A 21701-nucleotide genomic window follows, 5' to 3' on the forward strand; every position below is an offset into this window, starting at 1 on the left:
CAGGGTGGACCATAACAGGGTGGACATTCTGACATAAATTTAGCCATTAGCTAGCAAGTGAGCAAAACCATGCTAGCATAAAAGTGAATTCAGACAAAGAATTTTCTGCTTTTTAGTGTGATAGTTTTTTAAATGATCAAATCGTATTGCTTTTTCTCATATATCCCATAACAGGGTGGACAGGTTATGGTTGACCATAACATGTGGAAAAAATGTGGAAAAAACAACATTAAAATGAGGAGTTAGTCACCCATCTTCCACAGTTGTTTTCCCTCCAAAAAGATCATGTGAACTCCAGAAAATGATGTCAGTATGCAAAACAGCTTTTCATTTTAAGAGACAGTAGTAAGAGTCCTTGAGTGTTTTGAAAGGCGCCATAAATAAAATGGATTATTTTTATTATTAAGAAATAACAGGGTGGACAGCAACTTGAGGGACGTGCGAAAACCCTTATAATCAGCAATAAAATAAAAATCATTAAGAAAAAAAAATCCAAGGTTTAGAAGGACTTGAGCAAACCATTTAAACAGTATTGAAAGACTGAGATATTTTCATGATTAAACCTCATATATCCATCACTAAATCAGAATGTACAGCACTGGGGACATGGGAAAACCTCTGGTATCTAAGAGATAAAAACAATATGTATACAGTAATTTTATTTTGGGGGGGGGGGGGGGGGGGTAGAAAACATTGTTTAGTATTTGAAAGTTTAAATTATTATAGTAAGATGTTTAGAAATTGTATTGTTTAAAATTTACTTAATAAATACAATGATCAGTACTGGGGACACAAAAGGCACCAAGTTGTAGGAATGACCCATGTATGTAATGTCTTGCACAAACCTGGTGTAATAGACCTTTTCACAGCAGTCATTTGACATGACATAGAAGGACAAATTCAGGTGGAATCCATTCCAATTAGAATGTTCCTGCTACTCCACTAAATACTTGCCATGTTGTACTACAAAAGCTGGGGTTTTTTTTGATTTTATATATAAACCCAATAACAGCTAGCTTACATTTAAGACAGCTAATATGCTTCTGTTTTGCATTACTGCCAGTCTGCATTTCTCTGTCTTAAATCACACATTGTGCCCTGTTGTATGACAATATAGTTCCAGGGTGGAACATCAAAGAAAGGAAAAGCAATTTAGGAAACTGACAGACACCATTGTGCATAAGGGGAATGAACTTGGCATTAATAAAATGTCTATCTGTTGCACCTTTAGCACTGATCTTCATTGGCAAGTGAACATTAATCAACATGGCATGCATGCATGCAGATAAATAACTGGATGAATTATTATTAGTGCAAAGTAGGTATAAGGCTGGATTCTATTGCTCGTATGTCTGTGTCTTACACTGATAATAATGGTGTCTTCTAATTCATGACATGTCAAATGCTCTTTTTATATAAACAATACTTTTTAGCTAAGAAGATAATCACATGTGAAAATTTTGCAAAATCAGATCTTTATACTTTATGCAGGACTGCTTTGAAAGGACCAACTGGGACGTCTTTGAGGACCAGGACCTGTAGGAGTACACATCAACTGTACTCTACTACATTAAGAACTGTGTGGATAATGTTACAGTTGACAAAAACATCAGGGTGTACCCGAACCAAAAGCCTTGGATGACAAAGGAGGTCAGAATTCTTCTTAATAAATGCAACACTGCCTTCAGGTCTTGAGACAGAGACTTATACAGCATGGCTAGATCCAACCTGAAGAAAGGCATCAAGGAGGCTAAGACTGCCTACAAGAGGAAGATTGAAAACCACTTTGTCAACAACGACCCACGACAGGTATGGCAGGGCATCCAGCACATAATCAATCACAAGACCAGGAACTGCACGATGGTTCAAGGTGACGCCTCACTAGCAGAGGAGCTTAACTGTTTCTTTGCTCGCAACGAGGTAAAAGCAGCGGAGACAGACACAAGACCTCCACCAGTCTCCAACAACAACATCCTCACGGTGCAAGAACATGAGGTGAGACGTGTGCTGAGAGCAGTGAACCCCAGGAAAGCTGCTGGTCCTGACGGTGTGACAGAATAGGTGCTGAAGGTATGTGCAGACCAGCTCTCTGTGGTCTTCACCAAAATCTTCAACCTGTCCCTATCCCAATCCGTCATACCAAGAAGTCGGCCACCATCGTACCACTGCCAAAAAGGACAAACATCAGCGACCATAATGACTATCGCCCGGTCACACTCACTCCAGTCATAATGAAGTGCTTTGAGAGACTGGATCTACATCCCATCAGAGCCAGTCTCCCACACACCTTTGATCCACACCAGTTTGGATACAAAGCTAATAGATCCACCAAAGATGCCATCACCACTGCTCTTCACACAGAACTCACACACCTGGAACACCAGGGGAGCTATGTGAGGATGCTCTTCATAGACTTCAGTTCTGCTTTCAACACAGTCATACCAAGCAGACTGGTGATCAAACTCGCAGATCTTGGACTTTCTCAACTCACCTGCCTCTGGATTAAGGACTTTCTGACAAACCGCACCCAGTCTGTTAGATTAGGCCGTCTTCATTCCTCCAGCATCACACTTAGCACTGGTGCTCCTCAGGGATGCATGCTAAGCCCACTTCCCTATGCTCTGTACACTTACGACTCTGCCCCCACCCACTCCAGCAACACCATCAAGTTCGCGGATGACACAACGGTAGTTGGACTTATCTCGGGAGGAGACGAAACCGCATACAGGGGTGAAGTTCAAGGACTGTCTGAGTGGTGTTTACAAAAAAATCTCACCCTGAACTCATCAAAAACAAAAGAACTAATAATTGACTTTAGGAAAAAGCGTGCAGACCCTACACCTCTAATCATCAACGGAGACTGCGTGGAAATTGTCCCTTCCTTCAGATTTCTGGGCACATACATCTCTGAAGACATCTCCTGGACCACCAACACCATGGCAGTAGTGAAGAAGGCACAGCAGAGACTCTACTTCCTGAGAATTCTCAGGAAAAACAACCTTCAGGAGAAGCTGCTGGTGTTCTACTACCGCTCCGCCATTGAGAGTGTGCTGACATACTGCATCTCAACATGGTACAGTAGCTGCTCAGCGGCAGAAAAGAGGTCTCTTCAGAGGGTCATCAACACTGGCTGCCCACTGCCCAGCCTGGAGGACCTTTTCAGCTCTCGCTGCCTCAGCAGAGCAACCAACATACTGAGAGATCTATCTCACCCTGGACATCATCTGTTTGACCTGCTGCCCTCTGGAAAACGCTTCAGGTCCATCACAGCCCGGACAAACAGACTAAAAAAACAGTTTCTACCCCAGGGCCATACGGGAACTGAACACTCCCAAACCACACACTAACAACTGACTGACTCTTATAAATCACTGCACAAGTAAAAACTGAACAAACATTGAACTCTGGACTCTCTTTAAACATGGCCAATGCTTCTTTTTATTCTGACAGTATTTATATTTATTATGGCTGCACTATTGTTTTTTTTAGAACGTGCAATTTATTCTGGGCAATATCCTAAGCCATCAGGGCATGTGCAATACCCCACTACCACCTCAATGCTGTGTGTTTTATAGTTTAGTCTTTATTCTTTATATTTAAGATTCTTACACATTCGTGTGTATGGTGTATTTATATATATATAATTTTTATGCTTCTATTTTTACTTATTGTATGTGTAAGCACCGTTGGATTGCTACTCAATTTCGTTGTACACTGTGCAATGACAATAAAGGCATCTTATCTTTATACAAGTAATTATTAGTAAGATACACTATATTACAAAATGTACACTATATGGACAAAAGTATTGGGACACCTTCACATTATACCTACAGGAGGTTTTATGACATTACATCCTAAATCCATAGGAATCAATATGGAGTTGACCACCTCTTTGCAGCTATAACAGCTTCCACTCTTCTGTGGAAAATGTCTACAAGATTTTGAAGAAAAACAACCCCATGGCATCATCCCTCCTCCATCAAACTTTACAGCTGACACAATGCAATCAGTCAGGTAACTTTTTTCAAACTCTTCCATGGACTGTCAGAAAAGCATAATTTGTCACTTAACAGAACACATTTTCACTGCTCCAGAGCCCAATGGCGGCATGCTTTACACACCACTCCATCCGACGCTTGGCATGGTGCTTGGTAATGTAAGGCTTGCATGCAGCTGCTTAGACTAGAAAACCCATGTCATGAAGCTCGGGAGCACAGTTTTTGTGTTGATGTTAGTGTGGTTTGAAACTCTTCAGTTATTGAGTTATCAGAGCATTGGCAAGTATTATGCACTATGCACCTCAGCACTCTGCGACCCTGCTCTGTAACCTTACGTGGTGACATCATAGCTAAGTTGCTGTGATTCCTAAACACTTAAAATTTTTAATAATACCACTCACAGTTGATCGTGAAATATCTAGTAGGGAAGAAATTTCATGAACCGACTTGTTGCAGCAATGGCTACCTATGACAGTACCACACTCAAATTCAGTGAGCAACCCATTCTTTTGCAAATGTTTGTGAAGGCAAACTGCATGGCTAGGTCTTTGATTTTATACATAGGTAGCAATGGATCTAAATTAGACACCTTAATTTATACTATATGTCTATACACCTCACAATAAGCTTCCCCCTTCAAAACTATATGCAGTAAGATGGGATCACCTTACATTATATTTTTAAATTATATGTGCCTTGTATTTTGAGATGTTTTTCCTTACTACCAGTATTTGATTAGTATATTTACATGAGCAGAGACTTTTTCTAAACAGAAATAAATTAGTTATTCTGTATAACTTTTGAGTATCCCCCTTGGATTATTTTTCTTAAAATACTGCATGTTGTTCTCTTTTGTGATCTTTGCAGGATGCTTACTCATATAAAGAGGTGCAACAATAAAAAATACTTATTAGTACAAAGCACAAAGTTTGTTGAAAGATAAACACAAACAACTTTCTTACATTTTCAGTTACATTTTAAGCTAAAAAAAAAACAGTCAATGAAAAATGAACAATACTAAAAATTGGAAGCATGCAAAATAGACATCTAGATCTTTAAGTTAAAACCTAGAAGGAAAGCACTGTTTGACTAAAAATACAAGATCCCTCATCTGGCAAGAAAATGGGCAAACCCCACATTTACTATTTCTTATTCCATTATATAGTGGGCTAAACTATATAAAAGATTTAGCCCAGTGTGGCCATCTCAACTACTGCTGATTCGATTACAGAGAGAAAGTGGCTAAGATAAGCCATCTTCACAAGGTGGCATAATTGGTTATCCTGAGCTCATTTGCCCACTCGCTATGCTATAATAAGCATCCACATCAGCTTTGGGGCAAAATAATGCACAAATCTAAAATAATGTGGATGAACTCAAATGACTATTCTGACCTATTTTCTCTGCCACAACTAATTGGCACCTGTGAAGGATAGTTTTCACGGCTCATTTTTCTACTTACAGTACAACTTCAATGAAGGAAAAACAAGCCAGGAGATGATGGTGAAATTGGGTATTTACAGTGAACACATTAATGTAGCATGTGTACTCACTTGTCCAGTGCAGAGCCCTGGCTCTGGTTACTTGTGAGGCGGGAGAACACGTTGCGGTCGTTGCGGGTACGGAGGGGAGGGGATGAAGGAGGTGTGTAGATAGACTCTGGAGGCCTGAGAAAAATACAACACAATTTCATGTGCATGACTCCCTCTAACCTACCTATAATTTACTATAAGTTTGGCTGTGTAAAAACACAGAAAGCTCCAAACATGACAAGAAGCTGTGGGTAATTTTTTTTATTCTTTCACATTCTTTTCCATTAGGGGTTCTCAGACATTTATTATTTAAAGATTTTAAATATTAACATAATAATAACTTGACTTTAGGAAGGTCTACAAAAGACTGAGTCTTTAAACTAATTGTCACTTTGTTGTATTTATCTTAATAAAAAATAAAATGTTTTAAGAAAAGTGAAAAATTTATACTCCAGGGTATATAAGCTCATACAAAGAGTCATTTAGTGCTCTGAACGTTATTTATTAAAAGAATAAAAGTAATTTTGAGGGTGCTGATTATGTAAATTATTATTAAAAAGGGTATTATCTGACGAGCCCATTGCATAATGGTTGCAATTTTTGTGTTACAGAAAACAAAATGTAAAATATATATTTAAGGTACAGTCAAGGTTTATTTTGTCTATAAAAAACATTATGTTTGGAACTGTTAAATTCAGGACAGGTTACAGTTTACACATGCATCAGTTTAAGTTCACTTTCAAGTGTCGTTATGGGCATTTTTTATTTTTTTTTATTTCCAATTTACCCAACCTACAAGTCTTTAAACTGTGGGAGGAAACCGGGGCTCCCCGATAAAACCCACACAGACAGGAAGAGCATGCAAACTCCACACAGAAAGGACTCAAACTGTTCCACTTGGGAATCCAGGACCTTCTTGCTGTGAGGCGACAGTGCTACCCACCAAGTCACCTTGCCACCCTACTGCAAACAAGGTAAAAATAAGAGAGATATTTTGCATGTCCTGCGTACCTTCTCCTCACACTCTGCCAGTTAAAACTTGTTTCACATAAACTTAGATGCATTGTCAGATGGACTAAACTTGTGGGCTACAGACAGTAATTGTACACCTAGTAAAATTACATTACTGGTATTTGCATCTAATAAAATTGTGATAAATTGTATATACAAGAGTGGTGTATCAAATGTACAGTAGTTAGTTATACATTATAGGCAGAACACTGAAGCATTTATTTACCTATATGACTGGCTTCTGTCATAGGATGGCCTTCTGTTGAATGGAAATGGGTCTGATATTCTGGACTGCCTGGGACTAAACAACATACAAAAATGTTAAAATGCCTGAAAGCACAGTACAATTCAAAACATAAAATGTAGTAACACAGAGGTGGGCAATTCAATTTTCCAAGAGGCCACATAAGAAACTGGGACTGTTGTGGAGGTCCAACTGGGTGAACTTATTAAGATTAATTGTATCTTTTTATAAAAAGCAGTCCTGAATGTGTAAAACTTAATAAAAAGTCCTTGTTGCCCTAGCAGTTTAGATAGCAAAGCTTCAGATGTGACCGATCTGCATCATTGAAGTTTTTGTATTTCTTTATACGTTTAGTACTGTAATGGTGATTTATATTATAATCCTTCAACGACTTTTCATGTAACTTCTGTAAATAAATACTCAAAATAATTTTTCCAGCCTTGACATTAAATAATCAGTGTGTGTAGAAAATAAAAACATTTTAAATATATGTTGTGTAGTGGCACTCACAACGTGTGTCCTCGAACAGGAAGGCTGACAGTACGGGATACACTTTCTCGAGAGTAGGTTTCACGCAGAACATAACCCAAACCGTTCTCCTGAATCTCAGACAGAGAGGCCAGAGACTTTGTGATGTTCTTGGTGGTGCAGTCTAGGACTGGGCCCAAGTATTCAGCTGAGATGGCCTTCATCTGACCAGCGATGCGAGGCTCAGCCTGTAAAGGTAAATAATACGTCAGCTCCAAAGGAATTTCTTGAACTGCAGGTTTTAAGCCTGCTCGTAACGTTGAGTGATCTTGTACTGCCACCTAGTGGATATTTTGTTGGCTCTACAGTTGGCGAAAGAGCCCAAAATACAATAAATACAAAGTATTATTTTTTAGTTTATTTCTATTATCCAAAAAATTAAACAGTACTAAAAGTAGTAAATCCTAAAAGAAATTGTGATCTGAGCTATTGTAAGGTTGATTCAGTTAATCAATTCATGTGGTCTGACTTTTTTTATGTAACCACTAGTCTTAGTACCTGGTGGAACATCCTTTTGCCTTGATAATCTTTGATAAGCCTCTCTTGTGAAATCTTCACCCATTCTTCCAGCTCATTGAGGTTTCATGGCTTTCTTGGTGTGTCTGCTTTCTTTAAATTCCACCATATATTGTCTATAGGACACTGAGCAGGCCACTTAAAGATTTTTTTTCTTAACAAAGCTTTTGTTGACTTAAAAAAGTACTTGGGATAATTGTCTTGTTTGAAAGTTTAATTATTTTTAAGGTCCATAATATTCCTCCTTAAAATGTCCTGGTAATTCTGTGAATCTATAATGCCAGTCACACAGTCAAGACTGCCAGTTCCAGTTGTTTTTGATCATAAGCCTCATCTTTCTTGCACCAGAGAAACCTCTGATACATATGGCCAAACAGTTCCAGTTTTTCATCAAAGAATCCAGAACTATGCAAATTCCCTCTAGTGTCCACCCTTCCTGTGCGTGCATTGTGAAGTTCGACTTTTTGTCTTTTGTAGTCAAACAGGGGTTTTACCACATTGTACTAAAGATTACATTGTACTAAGATTGCTAAGACCTCTGAATAAAATTGTGGGCTTCCTCCCATGACCAGGAAGGTTTTCAATTGTGTCTCTAAAGCACATGTTATAGGCATGTTGGCAATGTGTAATTGCTGTTTAAAAATACATTTATGAAATGATAAATGCTACAAATGGGAACATAAATTAAAAGATGTGATTGTAACCTATGTTTATATTCTCCTTAAACAGAACACATGCAATTGTTTTTGGTGCTAGGAAACTGGGTTTCCTTTCTGTAAGGAGTTTTCTTTTTCAGGTACCTCATGGTATCCTCCAACCTTTAAAAATTCAAAATGTGGACTGCCCACTTTGTGTGTGCATGTGTTATTTGTAAATCACTCAATGAATTGGTACCTTGTCCAGAATTTATTTACTGATATGAAAACAATCTTTATTAAAAAACAAAAGTCTTTACCTCTCACACATTTATAAATTTCTGCTATTTGCCCCAAAAATCTGTAAACTATGAGCAAGAAGTACACCCTCTTACTGTCCATACCTTGATCTTAAGGTCATCTTGACTGGCTGATGATTTCATTTGAGAGTAACTGTAATACAAAAAATGCATAGAAAGGTAAATGTTTTCCCACATGGGGCAATTTTTTAGGATCTATAACTAAGAACAGAAAGCTGACCTTGTTTCTGAGGTCTGGCTAAACTCTGACACCTCCTCGTCTGTACTTGCATAGCCATTCTCTATGGAAAACAATAACTATTATATTTAAAAAAGCCTGAAGACGCAATCACTGAACAAAACCCTAGTTAGTGGATATGTGACCCTAATCATTGACACTCGTTTTGTCTAAATATTCACACAAACAACTGTACATTTTATGTATTCACTGAACATGTTGATTAAACATTCCTTTCATTAAAATACCAAAGACACACTCCACCTTTCTGAAAAAGCTTTCCACAATATTTTGTATGTATACTACATACATTTGACCATAAAGTGTATTTAGATTTAGTTTTATTGGACACTTGATAACTTTGATATGTGAAACCTAGTGTGATAGTGAAACTTTGTATGCTCACGTAATAGAACAAGACAAAGATACTCCAGTGCACTTACAGCCACATATTATATAAAATCCTTTGCAAACTTTTTTTTAAATTTGAAATGAGTAAATATTATAATTCTCATTTTCCCAAAATTAAAAAACAGTAAAAACACATTTGCTGATTGTTTAGTGTCTCACTGTAAGACTAGTTTGAGTCTCACCGATGCCACCACAAAGGAAGGCTGGATTGAAAATCTGCCTGGCCTCTGCACAGCAATGTGTCAGGCACTGACACAAGCAACAGAGGATGCTTATGTCCTCCATATTTGTTAAAAGGTGTCTGTAGGAATACGCCACTGGCTAATGAAAAGAAGTAATTCATGCAAAACCTAGGTGATGCCAAAGTGCTAAACAAAGCAAAGCCAGTTCTCTGGATCATGTAATACAGTAGTAATACACACCCTGTTGGACGTTGTGAATAAGAGCCTGCAACTCTGGTATGCACTCCGCTTTTTCTCTCAATGCATCCAAGATCATGTGGTTATGGGCAGAGCCAATCACATCTGTCTGACGAAGCTGCCCCTCTAACAGACGGATCTGAGCTTCTTTTTGTGCTACCTGCAAATTCTGTACAACCACACACACACACACACACACACACATACACAGGTACAGAATCAGTACATTATTGAAATTCTCAAGATCATGATGCACATTCAGTTCTTCAAATTAGGGTTTCGTGCACAAGTCATCTGTTGAATGATAATTGTGTAATTACTATGTATCATTTGTCTTGTTTTTAGACTGTATAAACAATCATGATAGTTTTTGGTATGTCACTTACTGTAACTGTTCTTTTCTGTGAATGCATAAATGACATAGGTCTTTGTCCAACATTTTTGGGTCTTAAATACACCACTGTTGGGTCATAAATACATCAAGCAAAACAAACCTGGATAACCAGCCACCCTGTTTTGTAATAGGTGCAGTGTTGTTAGGTCTTTTCCTCCAAACAGTCCATTTTTATTTGACCTGAAACAAACTCTTTTCCTGAAGGATTTTCTGGTTAACTGTAGATGATCACACTTGTGTTTCAGCAGATTGTACTTCATGGCAGACCTGTGTTCTGTTGGTTCTTGGATCTGGAGTAGTTAGTTGTAGTTGAATGTAGTGCAGTTTATTTTACAAGGAGTAGTCATTGGAAAGCAAAAGAGATGGAAAAGCTGGCCAGCTAAGTTTTGTTTTAAGTCCAGAACGGACCCCAACCCGTTTGCAGTGCTTCTGGTTTCTCACACACCATTTGCAGTGTCCCTTCTCGAGACCACGGGCAACAGGTCTGGTCTCCGCAGCAAGCATAGATTGAGTAACTTCTTCAGCAGATCATCTTTAAGGTTAGTTATTGTTTGTTTCCCTAGTGTAAGAGTGTCTGGCAATTGTATACACCGATCAGCCATAACATTAAAACCACCTCCTTGTTTCTACAGGTAGGAGGTAGGAGTGTCTAATAGAGTGGACAGTGAGTGGACACAGTATTTAAAAACTCCAGCAGCGCTGCTGTGTCTGATCCACTCATACCAGCACAACACACACTAACACACCACTTCCATGTCATTGTCACTGCAGTGCTGAGAATGATCCACCACCTAAATAATACCTGCTCTGTGGTGGTCCTGTGGTGGTCCTGACCATTGAAGAACAGGGTGAAAGCAGGTTAAAAAGGTATGCAGAGAAATAGATGGACTGCAGTCAGTAATTCTAGAACTACAAAGTGCTTCTACAGTATATGGTAAGTGGAGCTGATAAAATAGACAGTGAGTGTAGAAACAAGGTTTGGAGGTGGTTTTAATGTTATGGCTGATCGGTGTACGTGTACATTAGATGTTCTGCAGTCCATGTGCAGTGAACATTTAAAGAAAGAGTTGATTTAACAGCCGGTTTAACTGCAGCAGCTGCCATTGGCTTTTTCGTGATTAGTATATTCAAATTTTTCCCCTTTTAGTATAATTGTAAAAAAGTGTGTGTGTGCTCACTTTATCTATGGAAGCCTTCAGGAAGTGATCCAGCAGGTGGCGAGCTTCAGTCAGGGAGCAGGAGCTGATGACCACCGACATGTCCACTGAGTCCAGCTCATCCTTAAGAAAAGACACTAGCTTTTAAGGCATTTTATAGCACATATGCAAACAACAAAAAATAAAAATAGGAGACAAACATGACCCCAGGCTCCATAAGAGGAGAAATAAATAGAGGCCCAAGCTCCAAAAGAAGCAAAACCAAACTGAGGTGGTAGGCAATATTTAGCCAATCAATATAAGGCGGCTTTCTACTTATCTGTCAAGCTTGTTTGAATTTATGCCTGATTAAGGTGTGGCATGAAGGGGACACTAAAAGGAGAAACTGAATGTACTCAGTAAGTATGATTTAAAACATTTAGCTTAGTCTTAAAACATTTATTTATTTATTTATTTATTTGGGATTTTTACGCCATGTTAAACACATGTGTGTCATTTAATGGCAGAAGCTGGGTATTATATATTTGGGTTTTTTTATTTTGTCTATCATTTGGTCCATTTAATATTTCCATTTTTATGGTTGCGAGGTAGGTTAATACTGTTCTTGTGTTTTCTTGTGTAAGAATTTATTTTATGGTTTCAGGCATGTGCACTTGTTGTCTTTCCTTTGTGTATTTAGGGCATTCTATCAAAATGTGTTTTATAGTTGTAACTGTTTGGCAGGTTTCTTAAAACATTTAGCCAGTCTTTTATTTGAATGAAATAAACAGCTGGAGTAATACACTGGGAATTTTGGCTTGAAGGTGGGTAGGAAGAAAGTCCTGTAAGGATAGGAACAAACTATCAATTGTTTAGGCCAATCTATGGCTTTAAGAATAGAAGAATGCCTTTATTTGTCATATATACATATACAGATGTACAGTACAACGAAATTCTTTCTTTGCATATTCCAGCTTGTTTGGAAGCTGGGGGTCAAAGCGCAGGGTCAGGGTCATTGTGCCCCTGGAGCAGGGTCATTGTGCCCCTGGCCACTGTTGGGCCCTTGCTCAAGGGCCCAACAGTGGCTTCATGGCAGAGCTGGGATTTGAACTCTCAACCATTCAGTTGATAACCCAAAGCCCTACCCACTACGCTACCACTGTCCCTATGCAGCCATGAAAAAATGCAGATGCAGCCATAAAAAATTGGCTGCAAAAGTTTGTGGACACATGATTATGTGCTGTAGGACAAATCATATGTATTGGAATCCCCTCTTTTATAAGAGCCCTCTACTCTTTAGAAAGCGTGTCTATAAAATTTGTGCCCGTTTAGTCAAAAGAGAATTTGTGAATTAGGCACTAATGTTGTACAAGAAGCCCTGACTTTTAATTGACATTCCATCTCAAAGGCATTCATTGGGGTTAAGGTCAGGGCTCTAAAAGCTACTAAAGTGAAACTAATGCAAAACTTTTATAACCATCTTTATCAACCACTTTATGTTTATAGTGAAGGTTGCATCATAACACAGGGCGCAAAGCAGGAACACCTTCAACATGTTAGCAATCCATTGCAGGGCATTGCAGCTTTTGACTATTCCCCTCCTCAGACATAGCTAATCATGTCTGTATGTATGCCGACCGGCGAACAGCACTAGCAATATTCTTTGCCTGGATTTAAGAGGTGGGCAAGCGTAAAAGACTGTCCACATAGTTTTGGCAATATGTTGCAGGTCAACAATATGTAAATAATCAATTAGCAATAAACAGTGCTGCTAACATTTTACCAAATACTTTGACCTTAGCTTGGTTTTTACTTGGTGCTTAGCCAGATATTGAGTGGCAGTGAGAACTACCTACCTTTGTCTCTTCGATTTGAACAATGGTTGCCTGACAATCAGACAGACTGTCATTGATGTAGTCAACGTTGGCATTCAGCACCTCAATTTCTTCGTTTAACTCCTGAACAACTCCCTCATCCTCCTTTTCCCAAGACCCTTTGGTAAGGAGCGCCTCTCGCTTACGTAACACTGCCTCCTGCTGCATGGACAGCTCCTCTCGTTTCTAAGTCAGAACAAGAAAAAGAACAAGCATGTAGTTATACAAAGAAAGCAAGATACAATACAAATTATTTTATTCTTTAGCCCTTTACTGAACTAATTTATTAATTTTATTTAGTAAGTTTATTTAGTTACATCCAGGTCACCATCACAATGGGTTTAGTCACATTAGTCACATTACTGAGCAGAACGCAGGAATACATCTTAGACAGGGTGCCTATCCATCACTGGACAACATACTCACACAATTACTTATTTCCTTATTTAAACCTAGGGACAATTTAAAATACCCAACTTACTTAAAAGATATTTTTGAAAATTTCCTCACAAGCAATGACTGAAGCTTAAACCCAGTTTCTTTAGATCCCATGTAGCTGTGCAACACTCGCACAACCAACAAGCTGCCTTAGTGAACTAATTATTTAATTACTTTTTTGTTTTGTTATGTTCTATTTATTCTACTTGTTTGCTCTATTTATTTCCAAATGAGAGTGCAGCTACAGATCTTTACAAAGTGTGGATCTAAAAGTGTTTCCTAGTGTAACTAGACTTGGTGCCAGGACAAAGTAGTTGATGAAATTGAAATTAAATTACATCTGAACTTTTTATGAATTTCAATACTAATAACAAAACATACACATAAAAATTACAAACAGAATTTTTATGATTTATTAAATTTATTAAAAACTAAACGGGGCATTTGTCTTAACAGTTTTGAGGTGGTGGGGTATTAATGATTTTTAACTGTTTTGTGACTGCATGTTTACAGCAAATGTGTATGTATTTATTGTTTGGTGTAAATAGTTCTACAGTATAATGTCTTGGCTAATTCCCTCCTTGACTACAAAAAGAGGGACAGTTCAACTGCACCCATTAAAAAGAATAGTGATTGGCTGCTGCCCACGTGTCAGAGATGATGGTTAGCTTCGTTCTCCTCAAATCAGAGCGGGGGTCAGCATTAGTGGAGAGGAAGCATGATGCAATCGGGCAATTGGACACGCTGAAATGTTGGGAGAAAAAGGGAGAAAGTGCATAAACAAAATATAAAAAAAAGAACAGTGATCTTTTGCCATGGCTGAAAAAAAACTGTCACCTCATGCTGAGAAGTACATTTTCGACATAGCAGATATATTTTCAGATAACCCAAAATAATTTTTTAATGTGTCAAATTAATGTTGAAATAAAGAAGTATGTGTTTAAATTATTCAGTCACTTGACTGGTATAAAGTACCGGAAGGCCATACTTGAGTAAAAGTACAAGTATCTTACCAGAAATTGACTTTGATAGAAGTAAGTCACCTTTTAGAATAGTACTTAAGTAAAAGTCTAAAAGTATCTGATGTTTAATGTACTTAAGTATCAAAAGTAATTTGATATGAAATGTACTTAAGTATTAAAAGTAGAAGTAAAAGTAAATGCTGTTAGTATAAATGGAAGCGGTCATTTTAAATATAAAGATTGTTCTTTTAAGCCTGTAAACCACCTTAACAATTAACCTGTTTTCTTCCTTTCGTCTGAACATGATTTGTGCCAATTCATGATCATAATCAACTGTTGACATCACCTGTTTGAAATCATGACATTATTTAGTTGTTTTTTTTAAACTTATTACTAGCCCTAAATGTTCCTGTTCCAACGTTTTTAGAATGTGAGTCGATGTAAATGCAAGAAACACTGCATCTATTTTATTTTCATTTTCTATACTGTCCCATTTTTTTTATTTGGGTAGTATATTTCAATAACAAAAAAATTATTTTGGCATAATTAATTTAAAGCAAAACTCAAGAGAGTTTAACAAAACGTGTGGCACTTTTATCCCTTTAATGATCTGTTCAACCATTAATTTAAATCAAAATATTTGAGTAAAATAAGCTGTATTTAAATAATATTCTTTGTGGCCGTATCTACTCACTGAATGGCATGTGTTAAACTAAAAAAATATTGGTATTCCTACTTTAAGAAAACACCATTTGTAACTTGAAGCCAACAGCTGAAAAATCATTAATAAGTTGGATAAGTTGAGTTCTTGTTGAGATCATTAAAGGGTTAAAGACGTGCTGCATGTTCCTCAGCACCATGAATCTCTCCTCTGCCGGTCTAATACAGAAGTTATCTGAGGAAATATTTGTCCGCAGGTGAGTTTTTAAAAATAATGGACGTGTCTTCATGAGTTTTGCAGTCAATGAATTCCAAACAAATGTAGTGAAACGTTTTATTTGTGGTTCGCATGTAATCGGTAAAAATGGTAGGTAGATATCTGAACAATGTTAATGCTAATAATATGAAAAAAACGCTGATGCTGCAGCTTTACTTTGTTAATCATTGTTAACTTACATCAGTGTGTTGGACGGGGAGCTTCTGAAATGTCCATATTTGCGTGTCTTTGGGTGAACGACGCACTTTAAGAAAACTCCGATAGCTTTTAGAGAACGTTTGCACATGCGCATTAATGTTTTTAACCACTGTCTAACTTACAAGTAAGTAAGTAAGTAAGTAAGTAAATTTTATTTATAAAGCACTCTTAAAACAACTTACGTTGACCAAAGTGCTGTACATCGAATAAGCATACATAACACAACATTATATTAAAAAAGTAAGAACCAAATAAAAATACAGAGTAAGAGACAAAATAAAACAAATACAAATAGACTAAACAATTAAAATTAACACAGCTCCTCACTGTTCAAATGCCAGCTTATAAAGGTATGTTTTTAGGAGTGATTTACAAACAGCGGCCGAAGGTGCTTGTCGAATATTAGGAGGTAGAGTGTTCCATAGCCTCGGAGCATAAACTGCAAATGCACGATCACCTTTTAGCTTCAAACGAGCCCTAGGAACAGTCAACAAATTCTGAGTGGCTGATCTTAAAGATCGCTGTGCGGTTGCGGGAGAAAGCATACCACTGAGATAAGCCGGGGCTTGACCATTAAGCGCTTTAAAAACAAATAAAAGCACTTTAAAATGAATCCTGTGCTGAACAGGCAGCCAATGTAGTGAGGCAAGGACTGGTGTAATATGGTTTCTTTTCTTGGTATTAGTCAGTAACCTTGCTGCTGCATTCTGGACTACCTGCAAGCGCCGCAACAGAGACTGATTAATCCCAATATACAGAGAATTACAGTAGTCAATTCTTGCAGAAATGAATGCATGAATAACTTTTTCCAGGTCAGAATAGCAGAGAAAAGGCTTAATCTTCGCAATATTTCTGAGCTGGAAGAAGCTATTCCTTACCACAGAGTTGATTTGTTTATCAAATCGGAGGTCAGAGTCAAAGATAACACCAAGATTTCTCACAGATGTTTTGACACATGTAGACAAGTGACCAAGGTTATTGGAGACACTATTGATGTGATGAGGACCCCCAAAAACGATAACCTCTGACTTGCTTTCATTCAGCTGAAGAAAATTGTCAGCCATCCACCTCTTTATGTCCTCAAGACAACTGCTAAGAGATGTTAACGAGCCATTGTCATTCGGTCTAATGGGAAGATAAAGCTGTATGTCATCAGCATACAGGTGAAAGCTGACATTGTGCTTCCTAATTATTTGACCCAATGGCAGCATATAGAGAGAAAAAAGGAGGGGCCCTAGTATGGACCCTTGTGGAACACCACAAGAGACATCAGCAGAAGAAGAGAAATAGCTGCTAATATTCACTGAAAAGGTTCTATTCTTAAAATAAGATATGAACCAATTCAGGGCCTCTCCCTGTAACCCCACCCACTTTTCCAGGCGACCAACAAGTATGTCATGGTCAACAGTATCAAAAGCAGAACTAAGGTCCAATAAAATGAGGATGGCACAATTTCCCTCATCAACAGTAAGTAGCAAGTCATTTGTCACCTTCAGAAGAGCAGATTCAGTGCTGTGCATAGACTTAAAGCCAGATTGAAAAATCTCAAAAATACCATCTCTACTCAAAAATGGTAAAAGCTGAGAATATACAACCTTTTCCAGCAATTTAGCCAAGAATGGTAATTTAGAAATCGGCCTATAGTTACTAACCACTGTAGCATCAAGATTATGCTTTTTGAGCAGAGGTGTAACTACAGCATGTTTAAAGCATGCTGGAACAGTACCAGTGGCAAGGGAAGTATTAATGATATCCAGGACAAAAGGTCCTAATATATCAAATGTCTCCCTAACTATCTGTGGGGGCATCACATCAAGTGGGGAGGTTGTTGGCTTTGTTTTCAGCACCAAATCTGTTAATTCGGAGATTGAAACAGCCTCAAACTTTTCAAACATACCTGGGCACGGCGGTGGAAGTGGAGAATCTATACCCAAGTAAGTAATGCCAGACCTAATTGTTTCAGTTTTTTCCACAAAAAAGTTTAAAAACTCTTCACATACTCTAGAAGAAGGAACATTTCCAACTTCGGGTGATGATTTAAGTAAAGAATTTATTGTACTGAACAGTACTTTAGGTCTGTTATAATTTTTGGCAATTATGCTTGAAAAGTATGCCTCTCTAGCAGACTTAACAGCTAGCTGATAGTCTTCCAGGCAACCTTTAAAAATATCCAAACTTACTTGCAATCTGTCCTTTCTCCATTTCCGTTCCGCTCTTCTACAAGCCTGTCTAATTTCCTGTGTGGATGCATTTAACCAGGGCTGAACTTTTGGTTTTAAGCGTTTAAATTTCATAGGGGCAAGAGAATCCAGAACAGTTGAACAGTTATAATTAAAAGAAGTAACTAACTCATCCACATTAGCATGAGTCTGACCATAGTTGGGCAATTTTAACATGTCAGAAAAGGCTCTGGAAAAATCGTTAGATGTGGACGAAGTGATAATCCTTGACCAGTGCCCTAAAACAGGAGCAGGGAAATGCGCAGTTAAAGTTGAGCTAAAGACTACTGGCATATGATCAGAGAAACTAGCCTCCTCAATATCTAGATTGTCAATATCAAAACCAGATGAAAACACCAAATCAAGTGTGTGACCTTGCATATGGGTGGGCTTATGAATATGTTGAATAAAACCAAAAGAGTCCAGTAGCTGATTAAAATCATTCACCTGATATTTATCAGGGCAGCAGACATGAATATTAAAATCACCAAGAAGCAGAATGCTGTCAGACATAGGTACAATCATAGCAAGGAATTCAGCAAACTCAGTGATAAAGTCGCTGTTTGGTTTTGGAGGTCTGTATACTACTGCACAGAGTAATGGAAGAACAGAGTGAGATTTAAAAACCAGTGCTTCAAAACTTTTAAAAGTCCCAATATTCAGCATTTGGCATCTCAGACGCTGTTTAAAAACCACCGCAACTCCTCCGCCTCTACCCGTATTCCGAGGTAAACTGAAGAAACCGCAGTCTACTGGGCAAAGTTCCAAGAAGGGAGCGGAGTCGCTAGCCGATTCACCACCTGTAGCCCATGTCTCAGTTAAAAACAACAGGTCCAAACCATGAGAAGTGAAAAAGTCATTTAAAATAAACGTCTTATTATGGACAGAGCGCGCATTTATCAGTGCCATATGGACTGACACAGAATGAGACTGCAGTAACGGTGTGTGTTCCAGTGCTCTGAGATTGACAGTATTAACTCCTCTGTTTCTGGCTCGGAGTCTCTGCCGTGGCTGGAGGTGTGTAGCGGGCTGATCAGGAACCACAGGTACCAGCCAGGTGTAACGCGGTTCGAGACTACACGGAGATACTCCATTGGGAGTATACGGCGCATGCCTAGAGTAACGAATTTACATACAGCGAATGTAACGGAGTAAAAGTACACAATTTCTTTATAAAATGTAGTGGAGTAAAAGTGAAAGTTGCCGAAAATGTTTATACTCCAGTATACTCCAGTTTTAAGTACAAATACTTTAAAAAACTACTTAAGTACTGTAACGAAGTATTATTACTTCGTTACTATACACCACTGGAAACATGTATGTAAACTCTTGACTTTAACTATACACGGTGGATACTTAGTTGCAAAATGCATTAAACAAGTAATAATAATCATAAAGCCACACATGCAGTGAGCACCTTTATAAGACGGTCCATGTCTGTCTCCACATTGGCAATGGTCATCCTCTGCATTACAATGTCCATTACCCTCCTCTCCAGATCCTGCCACTTTTGCCTGGCTGACTTTGAGAAGCTGGTGTTTACCCCTTTTCTCTGAAACTTCTTTCTACCACTGCAAGAAATATATGAATTTGAAATGTAAAGTCCTTTATTTATTCATCTTTAGTAACAATGTCATACTGATCTGAGTTGTGGTCAGTTCAGGTCAAATTCAGAAAACCCTGAGCACAAGACCCTGGACAGGACAGATATCCTCAATTACCCAGACCTAAATGTTATTTAGAGTAGCTGATCCATCTACCTGCATGTTCTTGTAAAGTGGGAATAGGGTGAACATGTTAAACTCTATACCAACAGTAACAGGTGGCAAGAATTGAAAACCATTGAAACTAGAGATACAGTAAAACTTTAATATATCTTCATTACCTTATGTGTGACAAGCAAAGACAGAAAGTAAAAAGTAAAGAGTTCACCTTTTTACATTTAAATTAAAAAAGTATGCAATATATACAAACATTTAGTACACTTAGACTCAGTACAGACAGGGAAAACCCATTTAAGATATTATAGACATAATTGCACACCATGGCAAAGAAGTTAATGTGTTTTAATTGTCCAAAACGCGTAAAGTGCAACACAGACATACAGTATAGGCTTATTACAACCCCAAATCAGAAAAAGTTAAGACAGCATGGAAAATACAAATAATAAAAAAAAAAAAAAAAAGAATTTCTTACATTTACTTTGACTTTTATTTCATTGCAGACAGGATGAACCTGAGATATTTCATGTTTTGTCTGGTCAATTTCATATTAATAAACAGTAAAGCCCCAACATTTACCACTTTGTAATGTTGCCATTCCTTTTCACCACACTTAAAAGGCATTTTGGCACCGAGGATACCAAGCGATTGAGTGTTTCAGGTTTTATTACATTTCCACTGTGTGATGGTCCCTCCTAGATGCCTCAGAGCCCAGAGAAGTCGACGCTGCTTCTGGACATGGTTAACATAAGGCTTCTTTTTTGCACAGTAAAGATTTAACCCTTTCATGCCTGAGTGGAACATTCCATTTTCGGACACTATGTAACATGGTCATAGAAAAAACCTTATTGTGTAAATACCGTACATAGCATAGACTATATACACACACCATTATAACCAGAAGAATCAGTTCTTTAAAATGATATAAAACTCAGTATGGTTATTTAAGTGTAATATAACCAAATCTATACAAAAATCCTTCAAAATCAACCTAAAAAACCTCTCAATTTTTATTTCATACATAAATACTTACATTTTTAACACATTTCTGTGCAATTTAGAGAAAAATATAGAGTATATGAAATGTTTGCAATTTTGTGAGCCATTTGTCAAGATAATAATTTTGAATCTATCATCTTCTATTCAAAAGTTATGATCAATTTAGCAGAAGGTGTCATTTAGCAATTTAGAATGTTCGTGTAGCTCCTTTTTCACCTCACTTTTTACCAATGTCAGCATACACTATAAACCAATGAAAGTGTACTTTTATGAAAAAAAAACCTGCATATACACACACCATTATAACCAGGAGAATCAGTTCTTTAAAATTCTATGAAACACAATGTTTTTCAAGTGTAATATAATAAATGTTTACAAAAAACCTTCAAAATCAACCTAAAAAAATCTCTCGTTTTTTATTTAATTCATAAATACTTACATTTTTAACACATTTCTGTGCAATATAGATAACAATATAGAACATATGAAATGTTTGCAATTTTGTGAGCCATTTGTCAAGATAATAATTTTGAATCTATCATCTTCTATTCAAAAGTTATGATCAATTTAGCAGAAGGTGTCATTTAGCAATTTAGAATGTTCGTGTAGCTCCTTTTTCACCTCACTTTTTACCAATGTCAGCATACACTATAAACCAATGAAAGTGTACTTTTATGAAAAAAAAACCTGCATATACACACACCATTATAACCAGGAGAATCAGTTCTTTAAAATTCTATGAAACACAATGTTTTTCAAGTGTAATATAATAAATGTTTACAAAAAACCTTCAAAATCAACCTAAAAAAATCTCTCGTTTTTTATTTAATTCATAAATACTTACATTTTTAACACATTTCTGTGCAATATAGATAACAATATAGAACATATGAAATGTTTGCAATTTTGTGAGCCATTTGTCAAGATAATAATTTTGAATCTATCATCTTCTATTCAAAAGTTATGATCAATTTAGCAGAAGGTGTCAT

The 21701-nt window shown here is 37.4% G+C and overlaps 1 protein-coding gene across 1 annotated transcript in view; it reads right to left on the bottom strand.

The window, feature by feature from the left end:
• Positions 1-21701, bottom strand: part of kif21b (kinesin family member 21B) — a 113000-nt gene that overhangs the window by 26885 nt on the left and 64414 nt on the right. Inside the window, exons 18-26 of the mRNA XM_062987099.1 lie at positions 19410-19563; positions 13221-13424; positions 11407-11508; positions 9838-10003; positions 9008-9068; positions 8872-8920; positions 7299-7504; positions 6771-6845; positions 5555-5668 (exon numbers count right to left, since the gene is read on the bottom strand). Coding sequence (XP_062843169.1) covers positions 5555-5668; positions 6771-6845; positions 7299-7504; positions 8872-8920; positions 9008-9068; positions 9838-10003; positions 11407-11508; positions 13221-13424; positions 19410-19563 — 1131 coding nt within the window. The remainder of the gene's footprint in view (positions 1-5554; positions 5669-6770; positions 6846-7298; positions 7505-8871; positions 8921-9007; positions 9069-9837; positions 10004-11406; positions 11509-13220; positions 13425-19409; positions 19564-21701) is intronic.

Source organism: Trichomycterus rosablanca, chromosome 24 (genome assembly GCF_030014385.1).
Source record: "Trichomycterus rosablanca isolate fTriRos1 chromosome 24, fTriRos1.hap1, whole genome shotgun sequence".
In the NCBI taxonomy this organism is placed as follows: Eukaryota; Metazoa; Chordata; class Actinopteri; order Siluriformes; family Trichomycteridae; genus Trichomycterus; species Trichomycterus rosablanca.